The following is a 26,504-nucleotide window of genomic DNA, read 5'->3' as shown; positions in this document are numbered from 1 at the left end:
GTATTGGACAAAATAAATAAAAATAATAATAATAATAATTAATTAATTAATTAATTAATTAATTAACCTTGTGGGCAGAGGTACCCTGGGGCTGTGAGAAAAAGTTGAATAAAGCCATACCGTAGATGTGATTTGGTGGTTCTTTATAAGACCAGACTTTTGTCTATAGAAAAACTGATGTGGTCTCTCCCAGAACCACTTTTTAACTAATTTTGTATGTGTTAGCTGTTCCACAACACACTAACCTGGGGTTAATTTTGTCCAGGTATCAAGTATCAGACCATCGCTTCAGCCACCTGTTGATTCCCGATCTGTTATTTCAGTGTGGGCAAGTCTAAGTGTTGAAGTCCACACATTTTAAAGTTGCCACACGTTTTAAGTTTTAAAGAGACTGAGAAACACGAAGTTGTTTGGACCTCGCGTTCCGTTTGACAAATGAGGGCCTGGGAGTTGAAGTCAGCGGTTTCCTGTCAGAGTTTCGCTTTAAAAAGGAGCATTTCCTTTGACATTTTGGGCTGGGCTTTAAATCAGGTTTTGTACACTTCTTGTGAGAACTGGTATTTTTCCTCCTTCGGTCACAAAGGAGAGTCTGTGCAAAAGATTGGGTGAGAATTGAATGAGCCAACCACCAAGACTGACCAAGCCAGATCTCTTTTCTTCTAAAATGGCCCCTTGAGCCAAGGCGGAGAAGGCTGAGTGAGCAATGACCGCACATCTAACTTTCCTAGCCATAGCTCCCTGGGACTAAGGCAGGGATCCTCAAAATTGGCAACTTTTAAGACTTGTGGACATCAACTCCCAGAATTCTCTACCCAGCATAGGTTTAAGACTTGTGGACTTCAACTCCCAGAATTCTCCAGGCAACATTGGTTTAAGACTTGTGGACTTCAACTCCCAGAATTCTCCAGGCAACATTGGTTTAAGACTTGTGGACTTCAACTCCCAGAATTCTCCAGGCAACATAGGTTTAAGACTTGTGGACTTCAACTCCCAGAATTCTTCAGGCAACATAGGTTTAAGATTTGTGTACTTCAACTCCCAGAATTCTCCAGGCAACATAGGTTTAAGACTTGTGGACTTCAACTCCCATAATTCTCCAGGCAACATAGGCTTAAGACTTGTGGACTTCAACTCCCAGAATTCTCCAGGCAACATAGGCTTAAGACTTGTGGACTTCAACTCCCATAATTCTCCAGGCAACATAGGCTTAAGACTTGTGGACTTCAACTCCCAGAATTCTCCAGGCAACATAGGCTTAAGACTTGTGGACGTCAACTCCCAGAATTCTCCAGGAGACATAGGTTTAAGATTTGTGGACTTCAACTCCCAGAATTCTCCTAGCTGGCTGGAGAATTCTGGGAGTTGAAGTCCACAAGTCTTAAAGTTGCCAAGTTTGAAGATCCCTGAGAGGAAATTGCGGTTTCTAACGCCGCAACATTTGCAAGAAACTCGGACGGAGTTTCTAAGTAACAGATGCCAGGGCCAGGATATTGAAAACTTTATTATACTTTATATTACGGTTTTGGAACAAAACTTCGGACGCCTTTCGCCCTCAAACCCTAAAAGCGGCGTCCCGTATTTGGGGGGGGGGGGGGGTGAGAGAGAGAGAAAGAGGAGGGCGGGGCGACGTCCACGTCGTTGCCACCTCCCCCCCCCCTCCTGCGCTCGGGCTGGCTTTCTCGCCAATCACGGGCCGGTATGCAAATGAGCCGAGCGTTTTGCCCGCTGCGAGCAAAAACAATGAGCTCAGACTGGCTAGAGAGGAAGCGGGAGCGGCGGCCTTTGCGTGCGAGGCGCTCTTTGGCACGCCGGGCTGCGCATCCTCGGCGGCTCTTTATTTACAGCGCGGGGAAATGGAGCGCTCGGCTCGCGCCAGCTGCTGGCTGTAAATCGACCCGAATTTCGCCGAGCAGAGACCGACAACCTCCCCCCCACATTCCAAGCGCGCCCGCGCGCGCCCGCGAGCATGAAGTACAAGGTAAGGAAGAGATCGCCGGGCCGATGTGTGTTGTGTGTGGGTGTGCACGCACAGGCTTGTGTGTGTGTGTGTGTGAGTGAGCAACTTTCCAGCTGCTGGTTGCAAAAGAAGGACCGACTCCGCTTCGGATACATCTCGGAAGGAAAGGACGGAGCGAGCGCCCCGGATGGTGCCGAGGGCAGCTTCGCTGTTGCAAACCGGTCTGTCAAAGCAACGTTCTCGCGGGGGGAATTTAAACTAAGGGTGGGTGTGAAAGCGGGAGCTTCGCTGTGGCTTGCTACCTTGGTGCCGGGACACTTTTCAGGTTGACTTTATTCCCGCCTTTTAAAAAGCGGAGTTTTTCCGACCTGGCGCCTTGCAAGATGCTCTCCGCCTCCGGTGGAATTTCAGCTCAATTCGGAATAGAGCTGGAAGGGACCTTGGAGGTGACAATAATAACAATGACGACGATGATGATGATAACAACAACAACAACAACAACAACAACAACAACAGAGTTGGAAGGGACCCTGGAGATCTTCTAGTCCAACCCCCTGCTTAGGCAGGAAACCCTCCACTACTTCAGGCAGATGGTTATCCAACCAACATCTGCTTAAAAACTTCCAGTGTTGGGGCATTCACCACTTCTGGAGGCAAGCTGTTCCACTGATCAACCGTTTTGAGGTCTTCTAGTCCAGTGTTTCCCAACCTTGGCATCTTATTTATTTATTTATTTATTAGATTTGTATGCCACCCCTCCCCATAGACTCAGGGCGGCTAACAACAATAATAAAACAACGTATAACAAATCTAATATTTAAAATAACTAAAAACCCTTATTAAAAACCAAACATGCACACAAATATACCATACATAAATTGTATAGGCCTGGGGGGGAAGAAATATCTCAATTCCCCCATGCCTGACGACAGAGGTGGGTTTTAAGGAGCTTACAAAAGGTAAGGAGGGTGGGGGCAATTCTGATCTCTGGGGGAGCTGGTTCCAGAGGGTCGGGGCCGCCACAGAGAAGGCTCTTCCCCTGGATCCCGCCAAACAACATTGGTCAACGGGACCTGGAGAAGGCTGACTCTGTGGGACCTAACCGATCGCTGGGATTCGTGCGGCAGAAGGCAGTCTCGGAGATATTCTGGTCTGATGCCATGAAGGGCGTTATAGGTCATAACCAACACTTGAAGAGTGCTGGCTGGGGAATTCTAGGACTTGAAGTCCAGATCTCTTCAAGTTGCCAAGGTTGGGAAACACTGTTCTAGTCCAATCCCCTGCTCAAGCAGGGGACCATATATATATATACCATTTCACGCAAGTGGCTGTCTAGTCTTAAAAACCTCCAGTTGATGAAAGCACCCACGACTTATGGAAAGCAAGCTGTTCCACTGGTGCATTGTTCTCACTTTTAGGAAGTTTCTTCTTGGTTCCAGGTTGCTTCTCTTCTTGATTAGTTTCCATCTCTTGTTTCTTATGAGGAAAATAAGTCAGCCCCTGTCTTCTTTGTGGCAGCCCCTCAAATAGTGGAATAGTGGTACCATGCACCCCCTAGTCATTTTCTCTATGTTAAATGGTAGTTGCCTGCATTGGGAGGAGCGCCAGGGCTGAGAAAGGCTGGTCTAAACTTTGAGGAGGGACGCATTTTGCTTTTATCGCTTCCAACGTGGGAAGTTTTTTAGCTCGTGAGATACCAACATATGTTGGGCATTGGCATCATTTTTGCTTCCCTTGGAGCAATGTTCCTTTTAAGAATAAAATCTCACATGGTTTCTGAGTCAAGCACATTGCATCAAATAAGTCCCACGCAATGCCCTTTATCTAAGTCTAAATCCTGTTGAACTAAGGAACTTGATATGCATCATGCTGCCAACTTTATTACTTGCAAATAAGTCTGTTGGCTCAGTGTTGTCATAAGCGTAGCAAATGTTTAACTTTTCTGACTAAGACGCAAGGTAAAAATATGACAAATCCCTCATAAAACCATGTAAATCAGTCTTGAATGCGCAGTTGAAAGAGAAGCAATGCAGTTAGTTATAAACATCTTCTGCTTACTTGGGAATCAATCTACAGGTAGTCTTTGACTCACAACTGTTTTATTTAGTGACCGTTCAGAGTGACCACTCTGCATTGAAAAAAGTGACTTATGACCCTTTTTTCACAGTTATGACTTGAAGCACTTCCATACTCTTGTAATCAAAATTTAGATGCTTGGCAAACTTATGACCCTTGCTGTGTTCCAAGGTCACATGATCACCTTTTGCAATCTTCTGGCAATCAAAGTCAATGGGGAAACAGAGATTCATGTAGCAACTGGGTTACTAACTTATCAACTACAGTGATTCACTTAACAACTGTGGCAAGGAAGGTCATAAAATGGGGCAAAACTCATTTAACAAAAAAAAACGTTGGACTCAATTGTGGTCATACATCAAGGACTACCTGTATTAATGTTGCCTAAGCAAAACTGACAATACAGTAATACCTCATGATACGAACTTAATTGGTGCAAGGAGGAGGTTCGTAAGATGAAACATTGTTTCCCATAGGAAACAATGTAAAGTCAATTAATCCGTGCAACCAAACCCCCCCCCCCCCCCGCAAAAAAAACGGCTTTCAGCAACTGCTGGGAAGCCGCGCGGCTGTTTTAAAAGGTGACAGCCGGCCTGGGGGGCTTCCCAGCACCCCCCCGAACCCGGGTTCGGGGTTCAGGGGTGTGCTGGGAAGCCCCCCAGGCCGGCTGTCACCTTTTAAAACAGCCGCGCGGCTTCCCAGCTGTCTCCCGAAGCCGAACGCCAAAGCCGAACTTCCGCGTTCGGCTTCGGGAGACAGCTGGGAAGCCGCGCGGCTGTTTTAAAAGGTGGCAGCCGGGCTGGGGGGGCTTCCCAGCAACCTCCCGAACCGAACCCGGGGTTCAGAAAAATTTTGCCTCTTCTTACGAACTTTGTTCGAGTTACGAACCGGCGTTCAGGAGGCTTCTGGGAAGCCCCGCCGCCCGGCTGTCACCTTTTAAAACAGTCGCGCGGCTTCCCAGCAGTCTCCAAACGCCGGTTCGTAACTCAAAAAAAGTTCGTAAGAAGAGGCAAAAATTTTCTGAACCCCGGGTTCGTATCACGAGTTGTTCGTAAGACGAGGGGTTCGTATCTTGAGGTACCACTGTATACAGATGATACCATTCTAGTGGCAGAAAGTGAAGAGGAACTAAAGAGTTTCTTGATGTGGATAAAGGAAGAGTTCAAAAGTTGGCTTGAAACTCAACATTAAGAAAATTGAGATCCCCAACTCTGGAAAAATAAATGGATACCATCAGAAAATAATATAATTGATAAAATTTTTAAATGTGCTGAAATGGACAAAATGACCATGGAAATTAAGGGAATAAACGATTTGGAATACAGTGTTCCCTCGATTTTCACGGGTTCAAACTTCGCGAATCGCCTATACCATGGTTTTTCAAAAAATATTAATTAAAAAATACTTCACGGGTTTTTTTTCTATACCACGGTTTTCCCCACCCAATGACGTCATACATCATCGCCAAACTAATAATTTTTGCAAATAAATAACAAAAAAAATAATTATTGTTAATAAATAATTATGTTTATAAATATCAGGATTACTAAGTGTCTTATTCAACGGTGAATACCAGTAATAATGGTGAGTAAATGGTTGTTAAGGGAATGGGAAATGGTAATTTAGGGGTTTAAAGTGTTAAGGGAATGCTTGTGATACTGTCCATAGCCAAAAATGGTGTATTTACTTCCGCATCTCTACTTTGCGGAAATTCGACTTTCGCGGGTGGTCTCGGAACGCATCCCTCGTGAAAATCGAGGGAACACTGTATTATAATACTTGGAATCTATGGTACAATTGACTGGAAAATAGAAATATGGAAAAGTGATACAATGTATAAAGGCATACAAAAACAGATAAAGATATACAATGTAACGAATAATTTGCAAAGGTAAATACAAACTGATTGATACATGAATATAAGTATATAAATGTAACTATATAAAATGTAAAAATGGAAATATAAGGAAATGATGAAATGGGTAAGATCTGTAACAGAAACTTAATAAAGAAAACATAAAAGAAAAAAGAAAATTAAGATCATGGCATCTGGCCCTCTCAATTCCTGGCAAATAAATGGGGAAGAAATGGAGGTAGTGATAGATTTTAATTTCCTGGGCTCCAAGATCACTGCAGATGGGAACTATAGCCACAGAATTAAAAGATGTTTGCTCCTGGGAAGGAAAGCTTTGGCATATCCAGACAGCATATTAAAAAGCAGAAACATTACCCTGCCAACAAAAGTTCATATATTCAAGGCTATGGTTTTCCCAGTTGCAATGTATAGCTGTGAAAGTTGGACCATAAGGAAGGCTGAGTGCCAAAATATCAAGGCCATTAAACTATGGTGCTTGAGAAGATTCTTGCGAGTCCCTTGGACTGCAAGGTGATCAAACTGGTCAGTCCTAGAGGAGATCAACCCTGACTGCTCTTTAGAAGGCCACATCCTGAAGATGACACTCTAATGCTGAGAAATAAGGACTCACTGGAGAAGAGCCTAGTGCTGGGAAGGATTGAGGGCAAAAGAAGAAGGGGATGACAGAGAATGAGGTGGCTGGATGGAGTCACTGAAGCAGTAGGCATGAGGTTAAATGGACTCCAGGGGATTATAGAGAACAGGAAGGCTTGGAGGAACGTTGTCCATGGGGTCATGATGGGTTGGACACAACTCATTTCATTTCATTTATTAGATTTGTATGCCGCCCCTCTCCGAAGACTTGGGGCGGCTAACAACAATAAAAAGACAATGTAAACAAATCTAATATTAAAAATAATCTAAAAAAACCAATTTAAAGAACTAATCATACATACAAGCATACCACGTATAAATTCTATAAGCCTAGGGGGGAAGGGAAAATTTCAATTCCCCCATGCCTGATGACAGAGGTGGGCTTTAAGGAGCTTGCGAAAGGCAAGGAGAGTGGGGGCGACTCTGATATCTGGGGGGAGTTGGTTCCAGAGAGTCGGGGCCGCCACAGAGAAGGCTCTTCCCCTGGGTCCCGCCAGACGACATTGTTTAGTCGACAGGACCCAGAGAAGGCCAACTCTGTGGGACCTAACTGGTTGCTGGGATTTGTGCGGCAGAAGGCGGTCCCAGAGATATTCTGGTCCGATGCCATGAAGGGCTTTATAGGTCATAACCAATTCCACAACTTGTTGTTGGACATAACAACAACAAGCATAACAAAGCAAAAATGATAAAAAGATTAGATTGGGAGCCATTCAAGCTTTGACTTGAAGCGTTTCTTTGGCTTTTCTGATTTTGTTTCATGGTACTTAAGAAAATAGTTTTTGTGACATAATCAGTTGTTGACTTGAGAGGAGATAGAATTTTACCTTGTCTTGTGCAAGTAAGTGTATAAAATATGTTTTCCCCTCAGTGAAATATCACGTTTTGATAAGCAGTACTGTTTAATTGCAGAATAATTGCTTGTTTACTTTAAGTAGAAATGCTTTAATGGACAGTGGGGCAAAGTGCTAACTTCCTCGATCTGATGCTTCTAGATGTGATGGACTATACTTTTTTGGCATTTCAGGCCTTGGTAGTGGATGTTGGGATTTGTAATCCACGACATCTGGACTCAAGAGAGCAAGGGATGATTGTTATGATTTCTCTACACTAAATTCCTTATGTAAATTGCATTTGTTATCCTTTTAATAAAGGAGCTATAATTTCATTCACTGGAATTTCAAATGTTTTACTAGATATCTGTTCATTCCAATCAGAATAATTTATTGTCTTTCCAAACTTATTTTATTATTTTAAATTTGTGCATGCTTGCTCAGAAATCCCATTGACATCAATATATACATTTACAAATAGGTAAACTGATTGCTGCTGAAGTAGAATTCTCTAAAATTTCCCTGAGTAGAATCTAGGACAGCCTTTCTCAAACTTGGCAACTTTTAGCCAGCTAGGGAATTCTGGGTACTGAAGTCCACCCATCTTAAAATTGCCAAGTTTGACAAACACTGATCTGGAAAGACATGGGAGTACACCTGGAATATGAATTTAGCAAATACAGCTACTGCAATCTTATTTTCTTAAAATCAACAAGGATGTGGGATAGGAAGCTTATCAAGGCAACACAAATCCAGGAGATGTGTTCAGAAGTCTTAATCACAAAAATGTTAACATTATCTTGGGGGGGGGAGTGTAAGTCTTCAGCTATAGATAAACTTTCATTATATATTCAGTATATAACTTTGTGTTACTTCTAGGAGACTGATGATAGGAGGAGCTTGCATATGCAAGAAAGAAGGAAAGAAAGAAAGAAAGAAAGAAAGAAAGAAAAAAAGAAAATAAATAACAGTATCAATTAGATAAGCCATGATCCACTACTTCAGGTCAAAGATTGGTTCCTACCATTCTAACCAGTTTTTGAACCATTAGTAAATTGGCAATGATGTCATGGAGGTGGTTCTGTTGGTGCCTGTCTGTGGCACCGCCATCTTAGATTTGCTTCTGCTCATGCACAGAAGCTAATTTCTGCGTATGCGCAGCTGCTGTTTGATTGCTGCAGAGGTGTGCACGCGCACCCGGCACAACCCTGAGCAAACTGGCATCAAAATGATCCAAACCCCATCCCTGCTTTGGAGATATTTTCTTATGTCTAATGACTGTGCCTATTTGGCAGATGCAATGGGAATGGGAGTGACTTCCAACTTCCTGCAGGCTTCCCCATTGACTTTTCTTCTAGAAAGCTGGCAGAGAGTGTTGGAAATGACAAAAACGTGACTTCAACTGACCATGGTAGCACAAAAGTGGTCAAAAACATTTCCAGATTTTAATCTTTCAGGAGTCATGGGTCTCAGATTTTGGGTGCATTTTGTAAGTTAACCCATTTGTGATAGATTGTGATTCAAAAATTGTTGCCTTTGTTCCACTGTGATGCAATATTCAAATGGACACAAGGGTTTTAATAGTACATAGATTCATGCTTAAAGATAAATATGAGCAATATACAGTGGTACCTCGTCTTACAAACCACTCGTCACACAAACTTTTCGAGATACAAACCCGGGGTTTAAGATTTTTTTTGCCTCTTCTTCCAAACTATTTTCATCTTACAAACCCAAGCCACCGCCAATGGGATGCCCCGCCTCCGAACTTCTGTTGCCAGCAAAGCGGCCGTTTTTGTGCTACTGGGATTCCCCTGAGGCTCCCCTCTATGGGAAACACCACCTCCGGACTTCCGTGTTTTTGTGATGCTGCAGGGGAATCCCAGCAGCGCAAAAACGGGCGCTTCGCTGGCAATGGAAGTCCGGAGGTGGGGTTTCCCAGCGAGGGGAGCCTCAGCGAAATCGTAGCATCACAAAAACACGGAAGTCCAAAGGTGGGGTTTCCCATGGAGTGGAGCCTCAGGAGAATCACAGCAGCACAAAAACAGGCGCTTCGGCTGGCAAAAGGGGTGAGTTTTGGGCTTGCACGCATTAATCGCTTTTCCATTGATTCCTATGGGAAACATTGTTTCGTCTTACAAACTTTTCACCTTACAAACCTCGTCCCGGAATCAATTAAGTTTGTAAGATGATGTATCACTGTATATTCATGCATTTTCAGAATTTACCAGGTACATGCAAATTGCACATTAAGTAGACACTTGAAAATTATAATAACTGCGCAGCTATTGCAGTTATTGCATGATTACCAGAAAATTGGCAGAAAGATCCTTGAAGGACAATAGGAAACATCCATGAAACTAATGCAATTTTCTCTAGGCTGGTATCATTCAGAGATATTGGATTATTACCACTATCATGTCATTGGTGCATGCTGAAGCTGTGGGCCAGCCTATTTGCAACACCATAGGTTGCAAAAAACTGGTTAGGAATAATGTAATTGGCTTTTTTTCTGTAATTTTACTAAAAGTGCCTCTTCCCATTTCTTGAGAGGAACTTCAAGCAGTTGCAATCATAAGATTCCCTTGCCTACCTGCAGTTTGCCCTAGTACTGGGGCCAACAATTGGTATCTTTAGGGTTGGTGTGTCTTCTAGGGCCCATTGTAGGTCTGTGGTTTGGTACTGTACTGTGCTTTTTCTGTTTCTCACAATCCTTGTTATTTCCAGTCATACTTTGAGACCTAGAGTTGGGGTGGCGTAGCAGGTAGAGTGCCGTACTGCAGGCCACTGAAGCTGACTGTAGACCTGAAGGTCAGCGGTTCAAATCTCATCACCGGCTCAAGGTTGACTCAGCCTTCCATCCTTCCGAGGTGGGTAAAATGAGGACCCAGATTGTGGGGGCAATAGCCTAACTCTGTTTAAAAAGTGCTATTGCTAACATGTTGTAAGCCGCCCTGAGAAGGGCGGCATAAAAATTGAATGGATGGATGGATGGATGGATGGATGGATGGATGGATAGATAGATAGATAGATAGATAGATAGATAGATAGATAGATAGATAGATAGATAGATAGATAGATAGAAGTTAAATCCAGCCACCCAATTCTGTTTAGAACAGTGGGGAACCCTGTCATAGCATAGCCCAGGATATTCTCCAAACAGGAGCTGATTTGATCACAAGCATCCAGAAAAAATAGAAGGAAGACAGAGGAATTGTTACTGTAACTTGGAAAGGACAGACTACTCATTTACTCAGACATGATGTGGACATATCCCAAATGAGAGTGGAATTATTTTTGTTGCTGACCCCTAATTTGTTAATCTTTGCTTTTCAAATTGGATGGTTGGAGGCTACAGGAACTGGGTAGTGATGTTGTAATATTACACAAATGAGCAATTCTCTTGCCTTTTGCTTTTCTCTTCTAGGGGTATTTGAGAGGTGCTCAACTTTTTTCATATACCATTACATACTGTATTACACGTGCTATGTATTGAAACTGAGTGGACATTGCATGGCTTAATGGTCAGCAATTTGTGACTAATGTCAGCCAGTGACCACCACCCAGCATCAATTTAGAAGGGGTCATCATGTGAGGCCTATGAACTGCATCTTTCCTATCGATATACTGTAATTAGGTGAGAAAGATTAGGAATTCCCCAAAGTTGGCTTCTGGAAGATCATTTATTTATTTACGGTATTTATTCATTTATTTATTCTTTGTCCAATACACAATACATATGGAAGAGAGTAGACTGGGTAGTATATATAAAGATAATATGTAATATAGAAGAGAAAGTATATGAGAGGAAGAAAATATATATGATATATGACATAAAGGAAAGACAATTGGACAGGGGACGTTAGGCACACCAGTGCACTTATGTACGCCCCTTACTGGCCTCTTAGGAACTTGGAGAGGTCAATCGTGGATAGCCTAAGGGAGAAATGTTGGGGGTTGGAGGTGGACACTATTGAGTCTGGTAAAGAGTTCCACGCTTCGATAATTCGATTGTTAAAATCATGTTTTTTACAGTCAAGTTTAGTGCGGTTAATAAGATCATGGAAGAAAACTGCGGCATACCCTTCTCTCTCATTATTCAGCAGGCCAAAAGACATAAAATGGTGGGAAGGCAGAAGTGGGAGAGAAGAGGAACAGGTTGTATCTTCACGCTGTTCTTTGCAGTGTTCAAAACCTGAAACGGGAGTGGGTGCCATTCATCCAGAATCTCTGCTTTCTATCTGAATTCTGGAGCCTCCCAATTCTAGCATAGTCTGGATTAACATTGTGCTTTGAGGTCCTTTTCAAATGGAAATTCTATTCCTTTTATCTCTGAAAGGAATATTGCATAGCATATGTCTCGGCTTGTTGGCATAGGCTAAGTCTTTTCATATGTAAGAAATAGGACAAAGGGAAAATTGCCCTTTTTTCATGTTATGGTTTGGTGAATGCACTTTTTAGAAAGAATGGCCTGAGAAGGACTGAGCCATCAATCCTACTGAAAGGCCAGCTTTATCAAGCTTCTCAGATTACTGGGCTATATCCAGTATATAGTATGAAAATATTTCACCTAATGCAACATGGCCTAATTCTGGCTTGGTTCCATTCTCCCAAGCAACTGCAGATTTCGAATTCTTCTAAATTCTGATTTCAGGCAATGTTTTGATCTGATACAGTGGAAACCGTTTTTGTAAACAGCTGTCATTACTATAATTAATGACAAGTATATTTTCATATATCTTAGTATATGGCTAACATGTATAATGTTGACCAGTTTATATGCTTGGATTAATCAGACAATTTTGTGCTGAATTCAACATACTTCAAGATAAGCAGTATAGTACTCTAAGAATTGCAGCTCTTAGAATTATGACATTTAGCCAATCTGACTTGATTTTGAAAAGCTAATCAGCATCAGATTGTCTAAAACGTGGATGGAAGATCACCAGGAAATTTGAGGATCATAAACTAGATGTAATGAGCTGTGACAATAACTTGAGGTACTGGAAGAGGAGCAACAGTTTTGACAGCTGTCCAGTGTTGCTCAGCCTTGGCACCTTGAAGATATGTGGACTTCAACTCCCAAAATTCTGGAGTTGATTGGCATCTACACATCTTCAGATTGCCCAGGTGAAGAAACACTGCAACAGTCTGGTAAAAGAAATCTGAGTCCAAAGCAGGTTTGAGGTGGAGAAAGTATCTCAGAAAGAGCCCCTCCTTAGTACAGTGGTACCTCTACTTATGAACTTAATTCGTTCTGTGACCTGGTTCTTAAGTAGAAAGGTTTGTAAGATGCTATTTTTCCAATAGGAATCAATGTAAAAACAACTAATGTGTGCGATTAGGAAAACCACAGGGAGGGTGGAGGCCCTGTTTCCTCCCAGGAGATTCCTAGAGAGATTCCACAGAGGCTTCTCCCCGCCTTTTCTGGCCCTGTTTCCTCCCAGGAGATTCCTAGAGAGGCCCCACGGAGGCTTCTCTCTACCTTTTCCAGTTACAGTTTCGGAGGCTCGGGTTTGTAAGTGGAAAATGGTTCTTGAGAAGAGGCAAAAAAAATCTTGGAACACCTGGTTCTTATCTAGAAAAGTTAAACGTACAATAAAGATTAGTATTCTTGGTTTTGCTTTCCTGGTCTGGACTACTTTGAAGGCCTATGTTGTTGCTAAGAAAGGTACATAGATGTGTCTGTCATGTCATTGGGAGACAACACTGATTTAATTTTCTATTTTTAGGCTTGTGAACCTAACTGAAGTGATATAAGAATTCAACCAAGTTTACTTGGGACTACTACAATTTACTGGTTTCTGTGTAATTTGCTTTTGGGATAACCTCCCAAAGTAGTCTAACTGAGTCAAATCATTTCATCTTAACCAATCAGGTTGAATAACCAAGTTTGCTCAATAGATTCTTATTGTTCAGACAAGTGATTGAAGTTAAATTGGCATATCTACTTAGGAGTGACTAACTGATGAGTACCCACATAAATGTTTGCTCTTTGCGGCTAAGGTTTTCACACACTTAAAGTCTGTACTCAGGCTGTACTCAGTGCCCGCGTTTTCCCAATCCAAGTGATGTTCATTTGTTTTAATTGTTCGGTATTTTAATTGTTCCGAAATTTCAGAGGCCTTTCACATCAGTTCAGGACACCTGTCATTGGAAAGAAATAGGAGACCTAATTTGAAGTTCATGGCCCCATTAAAACCCAGAGCGATTTCATTATTCATGCATTGTGAGCCATGGTTTGTTAAATCATGCAGCGCTGAATAAACCGCAATTGGCTGGATATACACAACATACTAAAATAGCAAACAAAGTACATTATGTCTTAGTACGATGTGCAAACCCAGCAGTCACTTAATTAAATCTGGCATATTTTGGTACGATTACAAATTCTCTTTTGGTTATAAACAATGCACTGTGGCTTAGTATTTCTAAGTATTTCTCTTGTTACAAAACTCAAATTCATAAAACTATTTAATACCAGGTTTCTTTGAACTTGCCCATTTTATTTAAAAAAATGCCTTCTTTATATTGAGCAAAAATCAACAGTTCTAACTAAGGAGATTGTTATATAATTCTAGACTGAACAGTCTATCCAGTGTTTTTCAAACTTGGCAACTTTCAGATGTGTGGACTTTAACTCCCAGCATGCTGGCTGGGAAACTTTTGAGAGCTGAAATCTACAGATCTTAAAGTTTGAAAAACACTGGGCCAGGCAAAAGAAAGACAAATAAAAGATGGAAGATTGTTAGCGGCCATAAAACGTTTTCTGTCATTAATACAAGCTACACTTCAGATCATGCAGAATGCAGCTGCGAGAGCAATCATGGGCTTTCCCAAATATGCCCATGTTACACTAACACTCCGCAGTCTGCATTGGTTGCCGATCAGTTTTCGGTCACAATTCAAAGTGTTGGTTATGACCTATAAAGCCCTTCATGGCACCGGACCAGATTATCTCCGGGACCGCCTTCTGCCGCACGAATACCAGCGACCAGTTAGGTCCCACAGAGTGGATCTTCTGCGGGTCCCATCAACTAAACAATGTCGCTTGGCGGGACCGAGGTGAAGAGCCTTCTCTGTGGTGGCCCCGGCCCTCTGGAGCCAACCCCCCCCAGAGATTAGAATTACCCCCACCCTCCTTGCCTTTCGTAAGCTACTTAAAACCCACCTCTGCCATCAGGCATGGGGGAATTGAGATACTCTTTCCCCCTAGGCCTTTACAATTCTACCGTGTTTCCCCGAAAGTAAGACAGTGTCTTACTTTCTTTTTACCCCCAAAAGCCCCACTACGTTTTACTTTCGGGGTATGTCTTACATTGGAAAAAAATTGAAAGGGTCGCATTCCCGAAGGCATCTCCCCAGAGTCCAGAAGGGCAGCCGCGGGACAGGAGCCTCGTGAGCCCTTTTCCAAGTTCAACCTCAGGGCTCCAAGCGGCGTGCACGCGTGGAGCCACAGACGCGTGTCGGGGAAGCGTGTGTCTGGAGGGGAGGAGCCGCTCTGCGCAGTTGGGCAGCCCCACCTGCCTGCCGGAAAGGAGGCGGGCGAAGGAGGGCGCAGCTCCGGCCGCTCGCCTCGGAGCTGGTCGGCCTCGCTGGCCGCTTGCAGCCGAGCCTCGGCAGGACTCGGTTGCTGGGACGAGCGCCTTCACTGCAAGCCGCCGCCCGCTCGGCTCGCTTCAGACCAGCGCCGTCCTTCGCTTTGCCAAGTCAGGGAAGAGGCGGTGGCGCCGCGGCGAGGCGAAGGCAAGGGGCGCGCGGGGAGCTTGGAAGCGACGTCATCGGGCTCCCCCCCCCAGCAATACCCCCGTGTTTCCCCAAAAGTAAGACATATGTCTTACTTTCGGGGTACGGCTTATATTAGCCGACCCCCCTGAAACCCCCGATACGTCTTACAATCGGGGGTGTCTTACTATCGGGGAAACAGGGTATGCATGGTATGTATTTATGTATGTTTGGTTTTTATATTAATGGGCTTTTAATTGTTTTTAACATCAGATTACTATTGATGCTGTTAGCTGCCCCGAGTCTCCGGAGAGGGGCGGCATACAAATCCAATCAATCAATCAATAAATAAACAAACAAACAAACAAACAAACAAACAAACAAATAAGATTTTGACATCCCAGAGAAATTCACGTAAGACTTTTAAAGAGACAATTAAGAGATGAGATATTGAACACTTTTAGAGGAGAATCTTTGAGATACAATTTTTTTTAAAAAAAAAATTCCCCGCAGAATTAGAGAAAAAAAGGAGAAAATGCCAATTTCTTTCAATGCATTTCAATTCAATAGAAACAGTGTTCTTTTAGGTGGCTTGTCCCTGAAGGAATGCTAGTCACCTGGAAAGAAAAAAAGTATAAGATTGACACAACAGACAAAGCACAAAAACTTCATGAAATGTTGTTAGCAGAAAATGAATTTCTTAACAGGGAAGAAATCGGAAACCAAAATCAAAAAGAGGTAGCGATACAATCTCGAATGGAGAAGGGGGAGAGGTCAGAGAGACTGGAGAGCTATTAAGAAATGGAAGACAAGGAGCCAGGGCTAGAACGCCAATCGAGACAAGGGCGAGAAATCTAACAGTCAATAATCAAGTTAAAGGTTGTGAAATGAAAATTTTGGCTGCAAATATTAATGGTTTGAATTCTTTCATAAAAAGAAAGCATGTATTATTAGAATTAGGTAAACTAAAATTAGATGCTATATGTATGCAAGAAACTCATATAAAAGAAAATTATAATAAATTGTTGGAATGTCCGAAGTTGGGAAAAATGTTTTGTGCCTCGGCACAGATAAGAAAAAAAAGGAATTGTTATGTATATAAAAGAATGCTTAAATCCTAAGATAATTTATAACAGTGTTTTTCAACCAGTGTGCCATGGCACACTAGTGTGCCGCGAGACATGGTCAGGTGTGCCGCGAAGAAGGAAGCTCAGGTTCCGTTCTCACAACTTTTTGCTGAGAGAGAGAGTGTGTGTGAGAGAGAGAGAGAAAGAAAGCAAGAGAGAGAGAAAGAGAGAGAAAGCAAGAGTGATAGATAGAAAGAAAGAGAGAGAGAGAGAAGGAGAGAGAAAGGAAGAAAGAGAGAAAGAAAGAAAGAAAGAGAGAAAAGGAGAGGAAGGGAGAGAGAGAGAGAGAGAAATGAGCAAAAAGGGGAGGAAAAGAGGGAAATGAGAAAATGATTGAGACAGAGAATGAGAGGAGAGAGAAACAAAAGAGAGAGAGAAGTGACTCTTGATTTAAAGCATATGATAAAAAGCACCCAAAGAATAAGAAAGAAAATAACCCCAGCCCTCACCTGTTTTTGGAAATGGTTCAAGAGTGTGTATACACACAGACACAAGGGGGGGGGGGGATAGGGATGGAAAAAGAGAGGAGAGTGTCTTAGGGTGTCATTTTGTGTCATTTTGGTTGGTGGCGTGCCCCAGGATTTTGTAAATGTAAAAAATGTGCCATGGCTCAAAAAAGGTTGAAAATCACCGATTTATAAGGCTAAAGAGGGGAAAAGGGTAAAATTTTGTTAGTAGGAATTTATCTCCCAATCAGAAGCAAAATAAATTTTATTTAAAAGTACATAGAAAAATAAATGAAATTAATTGGCAAAACATCGATACTAGGTGATTTTAATGCAATTGTTGACCTTAATTTGGATTATAAAGGAAAAAGTAAGAAACATATTAGACGGAAATTACCAAATTCTTGTATTGATATGTCTAAGGAATTCGACCTATATGATGTTTGGAGGAAATTGAATTTAAAAAGTCAGCAATGTACTTATTATTCACACCCACGTAGATCCTGGTCTCGTATAGATATGATATGGACTAACCTAGCTCTACTTTCACAGACAGCAAATGTGGAGATACAAAGTAACAGGTGGACAGATCACCATTCAATATTATTGAATTTGAAGAATACGGTGTTCCCTCAATTTTCGCGGGGGTTGCGTTCTGAGACCGCCCGCGAAAGTCAAATTTCCGCGAAGTAGAGATGCGGAAGTAAATACACTATTTTTGGCTATGAACAGTATCACAAGCCTTCCCTTAATACTTTAAACCCCTAAACTGCAATTTCTCATTCCCTTAGCAACCATTTAGATTATTACTCACCATATTTATTAAAGTTTATTAAAAAAAATATTTATTAAAGGCGGACGAAAGTTTGGCGAAGATGTATGATGTCATTGGGCGGGAAAAAAACAGCAAAGTATTTTTTAATTAATATTTTTGAAAAACCGTGGTATAGCCGTTTTGCGAAGTTCGAACCCGCGAAAATCAAGGGACCACTGTACTTCTAAAAACAGAAATAGGTGGACCTTAAACTAAAGTATCTTACAGGAGAAAGAGTACTTAGTCAAAATGGAGAAAGAGCTATTTTTTTTCTTTAAAGAGAATTTAAATGATGATACATCTATATATACCATATGGGACGCAATGAAAGCATACTTGAGAGGTATCTCAATTGCTTACCAAATACAGAAAAATAAATTATACAGAGAAAAAAATGAACAAATTTCAGAAAGAACTTGGAGATATAGAATCTCTGTGTCAGAAAGACCCAGCAAATGAAAGCTATAAGGAGTCTGGAAATTTATTAAAACATAGAATTAATTTAATAAATCAGGAGGAAATAGCTCTCAATATAAAAGCAATGAAACAAAATTACTTTGAACATGCTAATAAAACCGGGAGGTTAAGGAAAAGGAAACCCAGGAGAACAATCCAACAACTAGAGGACGAACAGGGGGAAACTCACTGTGGATTGGAAGAAAATAATAATAATTCAAAGATTTTTCCAAAAACTGTACAAAAAAGAAAAAAATTAGAAAATTAGAGGTTAAAAATTATTTATTGAACTAACAGCTGCCTTATTTGATGGAGGACCTTAGAACTAATTTGAATAGGGAAATCACACGAGAAGAATTACAAAAAGCCTTGCAGAAAACAAAAAAAAAATAAGACTCCAGGTCCGGATGGGCTTCCATCAGAAATGTATAAAAGTTTTATAAATATATATGAAAATCGACTATTGGAATTATTTAATAAAATTTTGAATGAAAGTAAGATGCCTAAGTCATGGTTGGAAGCCTATATCATCTTATCACCTGTTGTGATCCCCTTTGGGGCTGAAATAAAATATTTTAAAAATTGCAGCTACCTCCAACCTAGCAGTTCGAAAGCATGTAAACGGAAGTAGATGAATAGGTACCATATATATAAGCATGCAGGAAGGTAACGATGTTCAATGTTTCACCATAAGCTCTTTGCTGTGGTGTGATATGCTGATCACATGACCACGGAAACTTCTCTGGACAGCACTGGCTCTTATTAGACCTAAGAGCTGGAGGTAAGCGCCGTCCCCTAAAGTTGATCATAACTAGCAAAGTAAAACCTTCAAGGATTCCTTTAATCTTATTTTTACCAACTGCAAAAAAAGTTGAGCTAGGATCTACTTTATCAGAAGCCGAAGAAAGGATTTATATCAGCATTTTCCCAAGCCTTTTGTTACTTCTCTGTCTACTGACATCTGCTTGGCACAGATTCTGGTACTTAAATCCTTCTTACTCTGTAATTTGTCCTTGGGAGGGTGATTTGTGGGTGCGTTTCCAAGGCAGAAAATTGTAACTTGGGAAGTTGCAGTACGCACCATATTCTGGGAGATGTTGGGAGCTGCAGCTATAAATGAGGAGTCACTGGATGTTTCTGGCCAAAGGGGAAGAAATTAGGGTTGTGAAGTTAGTGTCGTAACCACTCATACATGAATAACATACAAATAGCAAGAGGTTTTCAGGGCCAGTTTGGGTGGGTTCCTCCACATCTCTGACCAAATTTGCCTCTCTGTTTCAACCAAGAGACCATAAGAAAGTTTCCCAGAGAAGGACAGTACAATAATGTGATCCCTTTTTGGCCTCAAGGAAATTGGTAAGACTCTGCTGGTTTTTCTCCTTAAACTAATTTATGGAAACTAACTTAAAGTTCCATATAATCTTGCTTTTAGATATTCTGTGATAAATAGAGGTATGAAATTATCCTGGAACAATTTTCTATTAATCACTAATAGATGCAAATTCTGGTTATTGAAATGTACTAGTTTTTGTGTAGTCTGAAAGAATAATGATTCTTGCAGTAGACAAAGCAGTAACTACCTACAAAACTACAGATTGTAAATATTCCCAAACCCAGGAGAATAGGATAGGATAGGATAGAATTTTTTATTGGCCAAGTGTGATTGGACATAGAATTTGTCTTGGTGCATGGCACTGGACCAGGGTATCTACGAGACTGCCTTCTGCCACACGAATCCCAGCGACCAGTTAGGTCCCACAGAGTTGGTCTCCTCCAGTTGGTCCCGTCAACTAAACAATGTCAGTTGGCGGGACCCAGAGGAAGAGCCTTCTCTGTGGCGGCTCCGACCCTCTGGAATCAGCTCCCTCCAGAGATTAGAACTGCCCCCACCCTCCTTGCCTTTCGTAAAGTTCTTAAAACCCACCTCTGTCGTCAAGCGTGGGGGAACTGAAACACCTCCCCCTGCCTATGTAGTTTTCTGTGTATGATATGATTGTATGTATGTTTTTTATATATTGGGGTTCCTTGTTTTTTAGACTTTTAAAAATGTATTATTGTTATTTTAGAGTTTAACTATTAGATTTGTCATTATATATTGTTTTTATCATTGCTGTGAGCCGCCCCGAGTCTACGGAGAGGGGCGGCATACAAATCTAATAAATAATAATAATAATAATAATAATAATAATAATAATAATAATAATAATAATAATAATAATAATATGCTCTCAGTGTACCTAAAAGAAAAGATACGTTCATCAAGAATCATAAGGTAGAATACTTAATGATAGTCTGCATACAAATAAGCAATCAATAATAAACAATAATCACATAGACATGTGAATGATATCAGAGTGAACTATTTTACAATTGCATGACTGCTACAAGTTAGTAATTTGCAGATGTCTTCACACATAAACCAAGGTGTAGTAATTTATTATAATGGCTGGGTTCACATAATATGCTAATCCACAAACCATGGTTTATATCATATAGTAATTCAATTCATGTAGTATATATAGCATGTAAACCCAGTCTAAGTCAAGGAAGCGCAGATGAAAAGTTAATCAACCTATTGATTCAGCTAAAATTCTTTATAGGACGTATTGCCTACTATTTTCCCTTTCAAAATCTCATGTGCAATGTTCTTATAAACTACAAAACAGTGGGGGGGAAATGAGACTCCCGCCCCCCCCCCCCCCCCCGTGTGATAGTAGTAGTACATGTCATGAAATACAGTAATACCTCATCTTACGAACTTAATTGGTTCCGGTAGGAGGTTCGTAAGGCGAAAAGTTCGTAAGACGAAACAATGTTTCCCATAGGAAACAATGTAAAAGTGATTAATGCGTGCAAGGGAAAAAAATCGTAAAATGGCACTCCGCTGGGTGCCGCCGCCCTGCTGTCACCTTTTGAAACAGCTGGGGGGCTTCTCGCCGTTCTCCCAAACCCGAACCCAAAAGGTTCGGCAAAAGTTCGGGTTCGGGTTTGGGAGAACGCTGAGAAGCCCCCCGGATGTTTCAAAAGGTGACATCCGGGCGGCGGCACCCAGCAGAGCGCCATTTTGCGATCTGCAGTGGGTTCGTAAGGCGAAAAAAGTTTGTAAGAAGAAGCAAAAAATTTCCGAACCCCGAATACAGGTACCACTGTATATGATTTAAGCAGTCTTAAACAAATGACAAATCCATTCAATTTAATAATCTGGAAATTCTGCCAGTTACTTCTATAATGAAACAGGAAAAATAGAATTGCTCCTGTTTGTGTGGTGGAAGGCCTTTCTTTGTTCCTGAAGGAAAATAATTAAAATATTTCAGATAAACAATTTAATTAAAATGTATAAATTTGAGTTGATTATGGAGGTCTGTTTTCTTCCTGGTCAAGATTACTCTTACAGCCTTTCTCAGTCTTGCAAGTACTGAGTATGTGAGAAGTTTGTCCTGTGTTATCTATGCTGACTTGCAGAAGGCAAGTTGTTTAACTCTTTAATTAAGTTGTTTAAACTTAGATTAAAATTGTTGCTTAATCTAAGTTATTTAAACTTAGATTAAACATTTTTTGTTTACATCAGTCCAGATAATGAGTGCTTACTAATGATTAGTATGTTGGACTAGAAGCTAGAAGAACCAGGTTCTGGTTCACCTTCACTGGCAGAAGGTCACTGGGTGACTTTGGGCTTGTTGATTTTGTTGTTAATCTTACAATCTCAATACATTGTTGAAATTCTGATGGCAGTGTGTCATAAATTGCAGGGAAAGTGAATACGGGAAAGTAGCTTCAAAAACTCCAATATTGTTCAGAGACTTCTAATTAGGATGAGTGGGAATTCATGTCCCTTCAAATATTATGAGACTACAACTCGGAGGATTCTTGATCTTTGTCTGGGCTATTTTAATACTGGAATTCAATAATTTATGAGAAATAGGTTACAATCTATCCCCCAAACCACCAGAGAAAAACCAGGATTCCAAAGCCTGGAACCTGGAATGACAATATCCTTTGTTTACCTCAGTAATGGGTTCTAAAACCCATCGCTGCAGGTTCGCACAAGTGTGGGATGTTTCTGCACATGCGCAGAAGCGTCCTGGGCAGGTGGGCGGAGCCTTTTGCCGCTGCCACTACCAGTTTGCTGAAACAGGCCGAACCGGGAACAACCCACCACTGGTTCACATCCTTCCTTGTAGGCCTCATCTATGTTTTGTGACATGGTAACAACCCTCTAGAGTCCTTTCTCTGAAGCATCACATAGCAGAAAGAAACATCCCTAAAGATGTCCTGAGAGAAAACAGAATCTGCTCACCTCGCCCAGTTTCAGCTGCACAGGTAGAGGGGCGGCATACAAATCTAAATAAATGAATGAATGAATGAATGAATGAATGAATGAATGAATAAATAAATAAATAATAAAATAAAATAAAATAAAATAATAAAATAAAATAAAATAAAGAAACAGCTGGTGGAAATTAACCAAGGAAAGAAAAGTAATCTAGAACTAAGGAGAAAATTCCTAAGAGTGGGAACAATTAACCAGTGGAACAAATCACTTTCAGAAATTGTGGAGGCTTTTGAAAAGTCATTTATCAGAAATAGTATAAGTCTGCTGCAAGAGCACAGGGCTGGACTAGATGACCTCCAAGGCCCCTTCCAACTCTGGTACTGTTACTGTTTGTTGCTCTGTAGAGCTTTCCTTGGTTCTGCAGTCAGAAATGCTTTTCAGTGGAGATGCCCGAGAGTCATTTTGCAGTATGCGACCTGTGTGCCTATATCCCTAAATAATGGCCTTATGACTAACAGACATTTAATTCCTTTTCTCAATTTCTTTTCCTTGAAATATATTTTCATGGGCCCATTTGAACTTCTGGAGCCCAAGCAAGAATGCATTAATTTAGGCTCCATTTTTGGGCAGCCTGGAATGGGGAAAAGTAAATGTGCATACAACCACAGTTGATTATGCGTACTAGCACAATCATATTCAAACAAACTTTGCATGCCAATTGCGCAGATACCAGAAATCTCCTGTAGAGAAACTTGGTTGGGTGATTAAGAATCAGAAACAGAATTCCCAAGTGACCAGTTCACAATCTACATAGTTTCTGGTTACCACTGCAGAAACTTACGAATTATCTATTTTTAGATAATTTGTAGGGGGGAAAGAAACTTAAACAAATTGGTTTGTAATGCCTGCCATTTGGATTGCATACTCCTTTAAATACAAAGTCTGCACTGCCAAGGCAAATTAAAACAATGTCACCAGGAAGAATGACTGTGTTTCTAATAATCTGCTTTAAAAAAAAACCCCTTTCGGTAACCAAGGGAATGAAAGCCCCCAAGCAGTGTTCCCTCTAATTTTTTGGGTGGGTGGGTGGAAAAGTATAGTGTCTGAGCGGCAGTCCCTTTGGGCCTGGGCGGCACAGAAATAATAAACAAACAAACAAACAAACAAACCAAAAAAAACCCCACCCTGTTTTGCCTCAGAGAATTTCAAAATAAAATATTGTACTGTGTATCTATAACAGTGAGCTCATAATAGGGCAACTCTATCAATATCAAAATGCCACTTAAATAGTTGAGCTAGTTTCAAAGTAGATTTTGATTTTCTTTCTCTCTTCCTTACTCCCATTCTTTTTCTTTCTCTTTTCCTTCCTCTCTTTTTTCTATCTGTTTCTCTCTCTTCCTCTCTCTCTCCTTCCCTCTCACTCTTTCCCTCTCGGCTTCTGGGCAGGTTTGGAAAACTCTGAGTTGATGATGATTTTTAAGTGAGCGATTGCTCACTGCTCAGCTTAGAGGGAACTATGCCCCCAAGCACGTAATTCTGTAACGGGCATAGGAATGGCATGTACTATCTCAAAGTTTACACTTGACATTCCTAATTACTACCCTCTGACTCTCAAGACATAAAGGATGGTGAATGAGATCAGCCAAAGATGAGGCATCAGTCACACCGTCATATCTTGATATGGCAAGGAAGGAAATCACTTGTTATTTTAAAAGGATTACTCTCGATGTGAAATATCTTACAAACACGACATAAATAACAAAAATATTATATTAGCCTTCTTCCAAACTTGTGGCCCTCTGGTTGTCTCCTGCCAACCTGATTAAGGGCCATATAGATTAGGATGATTGAGGGATGTAGTAGAACACATTTGAAGGGAAGGCAAAGTAGATCAAAATTGACCCAAAAGAAACAAGGGAAGACAGGGAGGGTGCAGGGAGGGAGGGGAGGAAGGGTGAAGCATGACTTGATTGTCTTTCCAGAATCTGTCATTCCACTTACTTAGTACATTTAGTCTTCAGTAGTTTGCTTGGTGACTTTTCAAAGTTACAACCGCAGTGAAGAAAGTGACTTATGACCGTTTTTCACACTTAACAACCAACAACCGTTGCAACTTGTCCATGGTTCCACGATCAAAATTCAGACACTTGGCAACTGGTTCATATTTATGACTATCTATCTATCTATCTATCTATCTATCTATCTATCTATCTATCTATCTATCTATCTATCTATCTATCTATCCTTCTATCCATCTATCCATCCATCCATCCATCCATCCATCCATCCATCCATCCATCCATCCATCCATCCATCTATCTATCTATCTATCTATTTATTAGATTTGTATGCCGCCCCTCTCCACAGACTTGGGGCGGCTCACAGCAATAACCAAACAATGAATGACAAATCTAATATTTAAGTAACTAAAAACCCCTTATTAAAAAAGCAAAGCATACACACAGTATCTGGGCATCCTGTGGTCCCCTTTTGCAAACTTTTGACAAGCAAAGTCAACGGGGAAGTCAGATTCACTTATTGTCCATGTTACTAACTCAGGGGTTGGTTCCACTGGTTACCTTCACCACCGGTTCTCATCACGACGTTTCATCTCTTAGTGCAATTTGGCTTTCATGCATGCTCGGTAGCAAGAATTAGCCCTAAACATAGCTGAGGAGCTGATCAGCTGTGCTTCAGGAGATGAAATAAAAGTCAGTATTAACCCGGGGGCGGGTGGTTGGACTCTTTCGGGTGGAAGAGGAGAAACCATCCCAACAGAAAAAATTGGGGGGGAAAAAGATGGCGCCCATCGGATCTGTGATGTCACCTGCAGGTCACTGCCAGTTCGGGCAATCCGGTCCAAAGCGGAAGGAACCCACTCCTGTACTAACTTAACAACTGCAGTGATTAATTTAATTAAATAACAACAAAAGGCCATGAAACGGGGCAAAATTCACTTAACCAATGTCTTGCATAGCAATAAAAATTTTGGGCTCAATTTGGGTAGTAAGTTAAGGACTACTTGTACACAATATTTATCTTGTTATTACTTTGCATTCCCATAAAATGAATGCAACATATATGCCTTGAGTGTAATTAAGTGTGTAATTTAATTGTAAGTGTGCAAGTATAATTGAGTGTAATCAAGATATATACCTATAACTTGAGTATAATTAGGTTTAGTCTCGCTAAAGGAAAGTCAGACAAATTAGAGAGGCAGTGATATTCTCATTTAGTAGGATGCCATAGGAAAGAAAAGTTTGGTGGTATAGAAAAGGGTAGATTTGTGAAAATATGAGAATTTGTATTTCAGCTGAACTAACATGGAAACATCTAAGGTTACTTCATCTCATTTGTCTGCTTCATTTCTTTCTTACAAAGAATTCAAATTGAAGCTATACTTAAGTTTTATAACATTATCAGACAAGTTAGGGAGCAGGAACCAAACCAATACTGTGTGTCAGAGGGATCTCAAATAAGTTTCATACAAAAGCAAGAATTAGAACGGTGTTTTGCTATATTCAGGACTTAAATTGTAGGCCTGCCTTGTGAAATGTAGCACTCTTCAAACGCTTTGGACTACAATCCCTCTGTGAGATAATAATGGAGAAGATTGACTTCAGAGATAGATGGCAATAGGTTGCCTGTAGTCACTCACCACTTATATTTCCTCTGGGTGTCTTTCTTCTTTGCCTTCCAGAAATTTGATTCCTATGAAATTATGCTGGAGTTTATACTTTCTGCTTATTTATTTTAGCATTAGAAAGGAGCTTGCAGTAGATGCCTGCCTACTCTGTCTTTAATTTACTACAACTTAATTCAAGCGTGATAAATCCATAATGACCTCTTGATGGATATGGGTTGCTGCATTCTCAGGTTGCTGCTGTGAATGAGTATGAAAGATGACTCAGGATTGTATGAAAATAGGGGGTGATGTGCAAGTATTTATTCATCTCTGCACCCCATCATAACTGGTGGGATCCAGTATGGTTCTTTTCAGCTATCTGGGCAGAAAAGTATAGAGAAAGAGGAAATAACACTTTCCATTTGTTCATTAGGCTCAAATTAAAATGTTACAAAACAATAGGACCAGTTATCCAGATCTAGTCACTCCCCTCCCCCTCAGATCAATACTTGTCCCAACAAATTTCCAAGTACATAAATTGAATGTCAGGTTTTTTTTATTACTTTGATTTATTTCATTGTGAAGGTTGTATTCTGCCAAGCAGAAGTGAGAACAAGGTACTGTATTTTTTGGAGTATAAGAGGCTTAAAATGTGGGTGCATC

General features: G+C 40.9%; 1 protein-coding gene across 1 annotated transcript in view; it reads left to right on the top strand.

Annotated features, from left to right (window-relative positions):
* Positions 1-1,409: 1,409 nt before the first annotated feature.
* NEDD9 (neural precursor cell expressed, developmentally down-regulated 9) overlaps positions 1,410-26,504 on the top strand; it is a 101,671-nt gene continuing 76,576 nt past the window's right edge. The window contains exon 1 of the mRNA XM_070747258.1: positions 1,410-1,978. Within this exon, the coding sequence (XP_070603359.1) occupies positions 1,967-1,978 (12 nt within the window). The 5' untranslated portion in view covers positions 1,410-1,966. The remainder of the gene's footprint in view (positions 1,979-26,504) is intronic.

This window comes from Erythrolamprus reginae, chromosome 3 (genome assembly GCF_031021105.1).
Source record: "Erythrolamprus reginae isolate rEryReg1 chromosome 3, rEryReg1.hap1, whole genome shotgun sequence".
NCBI lineage: Eukaryota > Metazoa > Chordata > Lepidosauria > Squamata > Dipsadidae > Erythrolamprus > Erythrolamprus reginae.
The sequence above is the reverse complement of the archived record's forward strand: the minus strand, read 5'-3'. Positions and strand labels throughout refer to the sequence as shown.